The following is an 11,360-nucleotide window of genomic DNA, read 5'->3' as shown; positions in this document are numbered from 1 at the left end:
TCTTACAATCTCTCTACTTTGTGGATTCAGTCTCTGAGCCTAGCTCGCTTACTCACTTTCCTAAATATAATGCCTTCTATTTGGGGCAAATATATGTATATTTTTATTACTGGTAATATACCACTCACCTCTAATGTGAGCTGACTGCTGTAGGTAATCATTTATTGCATTTCCTGTATACCAGGAAATATACTAAGTGCTCCATTTGGATGATCACAACAGCTCTATAAGGTGGATTTTAAAGTTCCCGTTTTATAGGGGGGAGGAAGGTTTTGACTTATCCAAGGTCAAACTAGAGAGTGGTGGAGTGAGAATTCCAGCACTTGTGTGTTTTGACAACAAAGCCCTTATATGTTAATGGAACATTAACGAAACTGTATGTATTTTCTAATTCTGCTTTAGGCTTAAAGATCATGGACATTGTCTTTTCAACCAGTTTTTTTCTTTTTATAAGGTATTGTTAGCTTATGTCTGTGATTTTACGATCTGCTCACTTTCTGCCCGCTTTACCAACCACGGGGAGAAGGAGACCGGGAAGGAGGTTACTCTTTTTGTGCTAAATGCCTCTTCCGAAGTCTACGTTTGCAGCGCAGAGCAATAAGTCGAACGGAACCCCTGGCTTTGTGCCTCTTCGGCGAACCGCCCATCTCCTTCCGCGTCCTGGGAATTCGCCTTCTTCCGCTGAACTACGTTTCCCAGCGGCCTGCGCAGCCGAGAGAGCGGGCTCGACCCGCCCTTCCTTCCTCCTTGCCTATCACCCGGTCGCAGCGTGATGATGCAAACTCGTCGGGCGCTGACGAGTGACGACCTTCTGGCTCACAACTGCAGCGGCGGCTTTAGCAGCGGCGGCTTTAGCAGCGGCAATAGACGCAACAGCGGCGACTGCAGGGACGACGACGACGGCTGGGCGGGCGCTGTGCGCAAAGGGGAGGGGTAGGCGGGCGGCGCCGGCGGCTTCAACTGCGGCAGCTACGGCTAGGGCGACGGAAGAAGAATCCCCATCAGCCGGCGGTCGAGTTAGGCCTAAGCAGCGCCTGGAGCCGCTCGCAGTGTCCTCTGCGGGGCAATCTCCATAGAGACGGTGACATACACAGAGGCGGGGGTCCGCGGGAGGCTGCCGGACCGGAGCCAGCTTCTCGGCCTCTGTCGCCGCCACCCCCTTCCCTGCCGCCAGCGCGCGTTCTCTCTCCGCTCCTGCTCGCAGCCCCGCGATTCCCGGTGTGCCTGTGCCCCGCTGTGTGGGCAGCGCGTGCGTACTTTTGGGCTGGGGCCGGGCGGGGGGGGCTCTAAGGCCGTCTCTGCCTCTCCCGCCCCGGAGGGGGAAGCCGCGGAGGCTCACGCCATGGCCTCGGGAGCTGGAGGCATAGGAGGGGGCGGTGGCGGCAAGATCCGGACTCGGCGTTGCCACCAGGGGCCAATTAAACCTTACCAGCAGGGGCGACAACAGCACCAGGTACGGGACCCCGGCGCCGTGGGGGCCTAGCGGGTCGGGAACTGGGCGGGAGTGGACGGGCGGCGAGGGGCCCCGGCGCCCCACGTGGAGCGGACGGGAGGGCCTGAGCGGAGGCCCGAGCGAGGCGGCGGGAGCTCTGGCCGCTGGGGCGGCGACGGGAAGTGGGCTGAGACGGGCCAATCCTGCGGCGCACACGTGTGGTTCGGCCGCCTCTCCCCAGCCCGCTCCGCCTGGGGCTTTCCCCCGACCGGCGCAGGGCGGGAACAGAAATCCTAGGCCACGCTGGGCCTAGAATTCTTCCGTTTTTTGGCGGGGATTGGGGGTTTGGGGGTATTACTCACGTCCTCTCGAGGGAGAAGGAAAAAGATGTGGCTGGAGGCCCCTACGTCTGCTGTTTGCTAGTCTCCCGCGTCTCAGCGTGTGTGGGGAGGGGGCTGGGAGGAATCTGCCTCCGGGGCACCCGGGGGTTGTCGGGGGCGCTGTTAGCGCGGAAAGTGGAATAACTTACAACGCGATTAATTAATTCTCCATCTCCCGGTGACCCTCCCCGACCTGAGAGCACTGGCTTCGATTTTGTTTTGTTTGTTTGTTTGTTTGTTTCTTAACCGGCTTATAGTTAGTGGCACTGGGGCATTTTGAAAGTCCCTCTCCACACTTACGTCTCTTTTCCGTCGCGAGACTCTTTCCTCCCCACTTTTGTCCAATCCCCCCCCCCCCCCCCCCCCCCCCCCCCCACGCCTTTTATTTTGGAAGCTGGAATTGGCCATTCTGCACAGCTGACCGGGGCTCCAGTTCTGATCTCACGCACAAACTATTTTAATGTTACGGGGCGTATTCTAGAAGTTTAGGTACTTTTGACACTCCAGGAATGTTGGTGGTCTTATAATCTAAGCACCCTGTGCGCTCGTGGGTGTTTGAAATTATGAAAAGGAGTTTATCCTAATTGTAACTGAGACATTTGATTCTGAGACAACTCCGTTTTAAAAATTTTACTTGTTATGGGGATTGAGTAGGAATATGTTAAGAATATTCTAATAAAAGTCACTTATAACACTTTTCAGGGATACTAAGGTAGAAGCAAGTGTGGGTCTTAAACCTATAAAAAACACAAAGGTATAGCAAAAGGGTCTGATAACTTGTCGCTTACTGTTAAGGGTAGACTTCCTAGATTGCCTTATTCTGGATGATGATGAATATTGAACACTTTAACATGTTTGGTGCTGGTGTTAAATTGTATCATTAAAAACAGAATTTTAAAAGATTTCAGAGAAATTTCTTAATAGTAAAAATTGTGGTCTGTAATATTAGGTAGCTCTCTACTTACGGTTACAGGTCTTGGCCTTACTTTTACCTCCCACCGGTTTTCCCCCGGATATATACCAAAAGAGCTTGGTTTTCAGATTCCTTTGTGAGGAGCAGGGGTACTTGCAGGCAGATTTAAGATTAGAATTCAGGTCACAAGCCTGGCCATTTAACCTAATCCTTTGGTTGAGTGGAAGTTAAACACACATGCTGTCTGTTTTTCCTGAAGAATAAATGTCTTTGAGTGCTTTCCTAGATCTCCTCAAAAGAAAGTTACTACATAAAAAAAGAAATTTGTAAATACAGAATATTGGATGGTCTGGAAAGGAGCTCATATATTCTGAGTGGCAAAAGCCAAAAATCACACCTTATTTTTAAATGTACTTAGATAAAAATCTAATTTGGGGGAGATGATGCCTTAACAACGTAACACCTATGATCCAAATTGTCTTAGAGCTGGTATGATTTCAGACTGTGTGGTTTTGTTTTAAAGCCTGATAGTTTATCATTTTCCCCTAGCTAAAGTACTTTCAGCTTTTTGCCCCACCCATTTAAATGAAAAAGAAAGTACATTTTTAGCTTTTGAATTGGATCAAAGGAGTTTGGGGGTTTCTTAATCAACACTGCAGGTATTAATATTGGCAGATACTACCAAAGAAAAGTATCCAGGAATATACAAAAGAATACTTTAAGGATTAAAAAAAAAAAATCTTAAAATAAGGACTTTCTTTAATCCTTACTGGAACTTTTGTGAACTTGTAGACTCCCTGGTTGCTGTCAGCTATCCTAGGCTGTCACCCCTCTGTTTTGCAGCAACTGCTGAGTCATCATGAATAGCAAGGAGCTTCATGACATGGCATGTTTTGTACTCATGTATTTTGATTAAATGTCCAGTGGTTTCTGGGCAAAAATGAAGCTTTTGGGTTGTGTAGTAGAGGCTTGAAAGAAGAATGAGCGATCTGGCACTGTTAGTTAATGGATGTTTGCCATTGCTTGTCAGGCCAACTGGCTTGTGCAGTCACGCAGTACCTGCGACTTTCGCATGTGTTCAACTGACTTGTCATTTCCTGTTTTGACTTATTCTGGTTTAGCTCTGCTGAGGTATACCTAAAGTTCACATTTTTTTCCTATTAACTTCTGATCTTTAAAATGGCATCTTGCTTCAAGTTGTGGAGACAAAAATCCATTGTCTTATTCAACTAACTGAAGGGTAGTAACTTAAGAATTGTAGAAGCAAAAATGAAGAACAGCACCAAATGATTAAGTTGATCATTTTCACTTGCCTTCTTTCCTACCCCCTAACTCTTAGCCCAGATGCATTTAGGAAATGGTATCATTTTTCTAGTGGGAGTGAACAGGTCAGTAAAGAGAATGTGCTTAGTTCTTGTCACCTGTTCAGTCTCCTTTCCCCTTTCCTTTTTGTGCAGATTGTCAGGCCCAGAAAGTCAGCTCTGGAGAGGTCAAGCTGCTTTTCTTAATAGCCACCACAAAAAACTTGAGCCCATGGGCAAACCAGAACCTTGCCTCTGGAAGAATCTACTGCCACCTCCTGGTGAGAAGGGAACTACTTATTTTTGCCCTTTTTTGGGGGGTGTGCTTCAGAGGTTTTGTCTTCTGGTTTGGAGCTAAGGGAATCCACTCATTTTATCTTCCTAGATGCAGTTTGTCTTACAAGTCAGTTTCTGCATTCAGCTATTTTCAAAAAAGGGGGGGAGGAAACCCCTTTATCTATTCAGTAGCTTGAATCAGGAGTCTGCAAACGTTTTCTGTAAAGGACCATATAGTAAATATTTTAGGTTTTGTTGCTGCAGGTTCTTTGTTTTGTTTTTATAACCCTTAAAAAAATGTAAAAATCATTCTTAGCTTGCCGCCTGTATGAAAACAGGCTGAGGGCTGAATTTGGCCCACAGACCATGGTTTGCCTAATCTTGGTTTATGTGATAGTGTAGTTTTTTTGTTGTTTTGGTAGCTTCTATGTGATACTTTGTCCCAAATAACTATGTCCTGCTTGGATTCTGATGGCAGAAGAGTGTTCTCAGTTTTGAAAAGGAGGGATATTTAATGGCTGAATACTTAACTCATTCCAGAAGTCGCTGAGTAGTTTGGACTTTTATCTTTGCTTTATCCTAGATGTTTAATTAATACGGTTAGTGAAAATAGAAATGGAAATAGTTGATAGGAAAAAAATGTGCTGTAATACAGTCAGAGCCTCTGGGTTTGAATCCCTATTCTGCCAGAACTTGGACAAGTTCTCTCTGCTTAATTTACTCATCTGTAAAGTGAAAATTGTTGGGAGGGGTTAAATGAGATAATATAAGGAAAGCTCTTAGAACAGAGCCTGGCATATAGAGTAAGGACGACTCATTTGAAATTGTTGTGATTAGGTAGAACCTTTTGATTTAAATGTTTTATTGTATCTGAATTTTGCTGCCTCTTAGTAGAGGTATTTTTCTTTACCAAAGTTCAGTCTTTTATAGGTTTGTACTAGATTTAAAAACTTGTTTTCTGAGTGATGAGGCCAAACCTTTAAACTACCTTAAACTACATAAAAGTACATTATTTTTAACATGTTCCTCATAGAAATGCCAGTCATTTAAGTGTATAGGAAAATAAATCCAAGTGTTAAATTATTTAATGCATAGTAGGTTTTTTTGTTTGTGATGAGAGGCCCTTGTGTGTGATAGTTTATCAATTTACTCACCAGTTTTTCAGATAATGACAAAAAAGCCCAGGTGTCTCCATTTCCTGGAAAGTCCTTTGATGAGGCAATTACCTATTACTTGAAGTAAAATGGTCTGATGTCACTAATTAAAACCATTTCATTAGGCACAGAATATTATTGGAAAGTTGTGATGACCTTGTATTTTCAAAAATGTTTTATTTGTAGCTACTTGGCTAATGGTCATGGTTGTTTTATTTATATATATATATTTCTCTTTTAGATATCTGTTTTTGGTTTTTTTTAAGATCTTTACTGGACTATAATTGCTTTATAATGTTGTGTTAGTTTCTGCTGTATAACAAGGTGAATCATCTATATGTATACATATATCCCCATATCCCCTCCCTCTTGTGCCTCCCTCCCACCCTCCCTATCCCACCCCTCTAGGTGGTCACAAAGCACCAAACTGATTTCCCTGTGCTATGTGGCTGCTTCCCACTAGCTATCTGTTTTACATTTGGTAGTGTATATATGTCCATGCCACTCTCTCACTTCGTCCCAGCTTCCCCTTCCCCCTCCACATGTCCTCAAGTCCATTCTCTACATCTGCGTCTTTATTCCTGTCCTGCCCCTAGGTTCATCAGAGCCTTTTTTTTTTTTTAGATTCCATGTATATATGTTAGCATACGGTATTTGTTTTTCTCTTTCTGACTTACTTCACTCTGTAAGACAGACTCTAGGTCCATCCACCTGACTACAGATAACTCAATTTCATTTCTTTTTATGGCTGAGTAATATTCCATTCTATATATGTGCCACATCTTCTTTATCCATTCATCTGTCAGTGGACAATTAGGTTGCTTCCATGTCCTGGCTATTGTAAATAGTGCTGCAATGAACACTGTGGTACATAACTCTTTTTGAATTATGGTTTTCTCAGGGTATATGCCCAGTAGTGGGATTGCGGGGTCATATGGTAGCTCTACTTTTAGTTTTTTAAGGAACCTCCATACTGTTCTCCATAGTGGCTGTATCAATTTACATTCCCACCAACAGTGCAAGAGGGTTCCTTTTTCTCCACACCCTCTCTAGCATTTATTGTTTGTAGATTTTTTGATGATGGCCATTCTGACTGGTGTGAGGTGCTACCTCATTGTAGTTTTGATTTGCATTTCTCTAATGATCAGTGATGTTGAGCATCTTTTCATGTGTTTGTTGACAATCTATATCTTCTTTGGAGAAATGTCTATTTAGGTCTTCTGCCCATTTTTGGATTGGGTTGTTGTTTTTTTGATATTGAGCTGCATGAGCTGCTTGTATATTTTGGAGATTAGTCCTTTGTCAGTTGCTTCACTTGCAAATATTTTCTCCCATTCTGAGGTCTGTCTTCATCTTGTTTATGGTCTCCTTTGCTGTGCAAAAGCTTTTAAGTTTCATTAGGTCCCATTTGTTGATTTTTGGTTTTATTTCCGTTTCTCTAGGAGGTGGGTCAAAAAGGATCTTGCTGTGATTTATATCATAGAATGTTCTGCCTTTGTTTGCCTTTAACGGTTTTATAGTGTCTGGCCTTATATTTAGGTCTTTAATCCATTTTCAGTTTATTTTTGTGTATGGTGTTAGGAAATGTTCTAATTTCCTTCTTTTACGTGTAGCTGTCCAGTTTTCCCAGCACCACTTATTGAAGAGGCTGTCTTTTCTCCATTGTATACTCTTGTCTCCTTTATCAAAGATAAGGTGACCATATGTGCGTGGGTTTATCTCTGGGCTTTCTATCCTGTTCCTTCGATCTATATTTCTGTTTTTGTGCCAGTACCAGACTGTCTTGATTACTGTAGCTTTGTAGTATAGTCTGAAGTCAGGGAGCCTGATTCCTCCAGCTCCGTTTTTCTTTCTCAAGATTGTTTTGGCTATTCGGGGTCTTTTGTGTTTCCATACAAATTGTGAAATTTTTTGTTCTAGTTCTGTGAAAAATGCTAGTGGTAGTTTGATAGGGATTGCATTGAATCTGTAGATTGCTTTGGGTAGTATAGTCATTTTCACAATGTTGATTCTTCCAATCCAAGAACATGGTATATCTCTCCATCTGTTTGTATCATCTTTAATTTTTTTCATCAGTTCTTATAGTTTTCTGCATACAGGTCTCTTATCTCCTTAGGTAGGTTTATTCGTAGGTATTTTATTCTTTTTGTTGCAGTGGTAAATGGGAGTGTTTCCTTAATTTCTCTTTCAGATTTTTCAGCATTACTGTATAGGAACGCAAGAGATTCTGTGCATTAATTTTTTAAAATTAATTAATTTATTTATATTTTTGGCTGTGTTAGGTCTTCATTGCTGCACGCGGGCTTTCTCTAGTTGGGGCGAGTGGAGGCTATTCTTCATTGTGGTGCACGGGCTTCTCATTGCGGTGGCTCCTCTTGTTGCAGAGCACGGGCTCTAGAGCACAGGCTCAGTAGTTGTGATGCAGAGGCTTAGTTGGTCCGCAGCATGTGGGATCTTCCCAGACCAGGGCTCGAACCCGTGTCCCCTACATTGGCAGGCAGGTTCTTAACCACTGTGCCACCAGGGAAGCCCCTGTGCTTTAATTTTGTATCCTGCTACTCTACCATATTCATTGATTAGCTCTAGTAGTTTTCTGGTAGCATCTTCAGGATTCTCTATGTATAGTGTCATGTCATCTGCAAACAGTGACAGTTTTACTTCTTCTTTTCCAATTTGGATTTCTTTTATTTCTTTTTTGTCTCTGATTGCTGTGGCTAAAACTTCCAAAACTATGTTGAATAATAGTGGTGAGAGTGGGCAACCTTGTCTTGCTCTTGATCTTAGAGGAAATGGTTTCAGTGTTTCATCCTTGAGAACAATGTTGGCTGTGGGTTTGTCATATATTGCCTTTATTATGTTGACGTAGGTTCTCTCTATGCCTACTTTCTGGAGAGTTTTTATCATAATGGGTTTTGAATTTTGTCAAAAGCTTTTTCTGCATCTATTGAGATGATCGTATGGTTTTTATCCTTCAGTGTGTTAATATGCTGTATCACATTGATTGATTTTCGTATACTGAAGAATCCTTGCATTCCTGGGATAAACTCCACTTGATCATGGTGTATGATCCTTTAATGTGCTGCTGGGTCCTGTTTGCTAGTATTTTGTTGATGATTTTTGCATCTGTGTTCATCAGAGATACTGGCCTGTAGTTTTCTTTCTTTGTGACATCTTTGTCTGGTTTTGGTATCAGGGTGATGGTGGACTCATAGAATGAGTTTGGGAGTGTTCCTCCCTCTGCTATATTTTGGAAGAGTTTGAGAAGGATAGGTGTTAGCTCTTCTCTAAATGTTTGATAGAATTTGCCTGTGAAGCCATCTAGTCCTGGGCTGTTGTTTGTTGGAAGATTTTTAATCACAGTTCCAATTTCAGTGCTTGTGATTGCTTTGTTTATATTTTCTATTTCTTCCTGGTTCAGTTTCGGAAGGTTGTGCTTTTCTAAGAATTCCAGGTTGTCCATTTTATTGGCATAGAGTTGCTTGTAGTAATCTCTCATGATGTTTTGTATTTCTGCAGTGTCAGTGGTTACTTCTCCTTTTTCATTTCTAATTCTATTGATTTGAGTCTTCTCCCTTTTTCTTCTTGATGAGTCTGGCTAATGGTTTATCAATTTTGTTTATCTTCTCAAAGAACCAGCTTTTAGTTTTGTTCATCTTTGCTATTGTTTCCTTCATTTCTTTTTCATTTATTTCTCATCTGATCTCTATGATTTCTTTCCTTCTGCTAACTTTGGGGTGTTTTTGTTCTTCTTTCTTTAATTGCTTTAGGTGTAAGGTTAGGTTGTTTATTTGAGATTTTTCTTGTTTCTTGAGGTAGGATTGTATTGCTATAAACTTCCCTCTTAGAACTGCTTTTGCTGCATCCCATAGGTTTTGGGTTGTCGTGTTTTCCTTGTCATTTGTTTCTAGGTATTTTTGATTTCCTGTGATTTCTTCAGTGATCTCTTGGTTATTTAGTAGTTTGTTGTTTAGCCTCCATGTGTTTGTGTTTTTTACAGTTTTTTTCCTTTTATTGATAACTAGTCTCATTAGCATTGTGGTCAGAAGAGAAATTTGATATGATTTCAGTTTTCTTAAATTTACCAAGGCTTGCTTTGTGACCCAAGATATGATCTATCCTGGAGAATGTTCCATGAGCACTTGAGAGGAAAGTGTATTCTGTTGTTTTTGGATGGAATGTCCTATAAATATCAATTAAGTCCATCTTGGTTAATGTATCATTTAAAGCCTGTGTTTCCTTACTTATTTTCATTTTGGTTGATCTATCCATTGGTGAAAGTGGGGTGTTAAAGTCCCCTACTGTTATTGTGTTACTGTCGATTTCCCCTTTTATGGCTGTTAGCATTTGCCTTATGTATTGAGGTGCTCCTATGTTGGGTGCATAAATGTTTACAGTTGTTTATCTTCTTCTTGGATTGATCCCTTGATCATTATGTTGTATCCTTCTTTGTGTCTTGTAATGGTCTTTATTTTAAAGTCTATTTTGTCTGATATGAGAATTGCTACTCCAGGTTTCTTTTGATTTCCATTTGCATGGAATATCTTTTTCCATCCCCTCACTTTCAGTCTGTATGTGTCCCTAGGTCTGAAGTGGGTCTTTTGTAGACAGCATATGTATGGGTCTTGTTTTTGTATCCTTTCAGCCAGTCTATGTCTTTTGGTTGGAGCATTTAATCCATTTACATTTAAGGAGATTATCGATATGTATGTTCCTATTACCATTTTCTTAATGTTTTGGGTTTGTTTTTGTAGGTCTTTTCCTTCTCTCGTGATTCCTGCATAGAGAAGTTCCTTTAGCATTTGTTGTAGAGCTGGTTTGGTGGTGGTGAATTCTCTTAACTTGCTTATCTGTAAAGGTTTTAATTTCTCTGTCGAATCTGAATGAGATCCTTGCTGGGTAGAGTAATCTTGGTTGTAGGTTCTTCCCTTTCATCACTTTAAATATGTCCTGCCACTCCCTTGTGGCTTGCAGAGTTTCTGCTGAAAGATCAGCTGTTAACCTTATGGGGATTCCCTTGTATGTTATTTGTTGCTTTTCCCTTGCTGCTGTTAATATTTTTTCTTTGTATTTAATTTTTGATAGTTTGATTAATATGTGTCTTGGCGTGCTTCTTCTTGGATTTATCCTGTATGGGACTCTCTGCGCTTCCTGGACTTGATTGACTATTTCCTTTCCCATGTTAGGGAAATTTTCAACTATAATCTCTTCAAATATTTTCTCAGACCCTTTATTTTCTTCTTCTGGGACCCCTATAGTTTGAATGTTGGTTCGTTTAGTGTTGTCCCAGAGGTCTCTGAGACTGTCCTCAATTCTTTTCATTCTTTTTTTTTAATTCTGCACTGCGGTAGTTATTTCCGCTCTTTTATCTTCCGGGTCACTTATCCGTTCTTCTGCCTTAGTTATTCTGCTATTGGTTCCTTCTAGAGAATTTTTAATTTCATTTATTGTGTTGTTCATCACTGTTTGTTTGCTCTTTAGTTCTTCTAGACCCTTGTTAAGTGTGTCTTGTATTTTTTCCATTCTGTTTCCAAGATTTTGGATCATCTTTACTGTCGTTACTCTGAATTTTTTTTTGGGTTGGTTGCCTATTTTGTGTTCATTTATTTGGTCTTGTAGGTTTTTACCTTGCTCCTTAGTCTGTAATATATTTTTTAGTCGTTTCTTTTTTTTTTTTGGGTGGTGCTGTATTCCTGTCCTACTGGTTGTTTGGCCTGAGACATCTAGCGCTTGAGTTTGCAGGCAGTTGGATAGAACCAGTTCTTGGTGCTGAGATGAGGACTTCTGGGAGGCCTCAGTCCGATTGATATTCCCTGGTGTCTGAGGTTCTCTGTTAGTCCAGTGGTTTGGACTCAGAGCTCCCACCACAGGAGCTCGGCCCTAACCTCTGGCCTGGGAACCAAGATC

General features: G+C 41.6%; 1 protein-coding gene across 2 annotated transcripts in view; it reads left to right on the top strand.

Annotated features, from left to right (window-relative positions):
* Positions 1–508: 508 nt before the first annotated feature.
* Positions 509–11,360, top strand: part of NUP153 (nucleoporin 153) — a 75,456-nt gene continuing 64,604 nt past the window's right edge. Inside the window, exon 1 of one of the 2 annotated variants that reach the window (XM_036868307.1) lies at positions 509–1,453. In XM_036868307.1, coding sequence (XP_036724202.1) covers positions 1,343–1,453 — 111 coding nt within the window. In that variant the 5' untranslated portion in view covers positions 509–1,342. The remainder of the gene's footprint in view (positions 1,454–11,360) is intronic. The other variant, XM_036868306.1, reaches the window with a different exon arrangement.

This window comes from Balaenoptera musculus, chromosome 11, assembly GCF_009873245.2.
Source record: "Balaenoptera musculus isolate JJ_BM4_2016_0621 chromosome 11, mBalMus1.pri.v3, whole genome shotgun sequence".
NCBI classification, from domain to species: domain Eukaryota; kingdom Metazoa; phylum Chordata; class Mammalia; order Artiodactyla; family Balaenopteridae; genus Balaenoptera; species Balaenoptera musculus.
The sequence above is the reverse complement of the archived record's forward strand: the minus strand, read 5'-3'. Positions and strand labels throughout refer to the sequence as shown.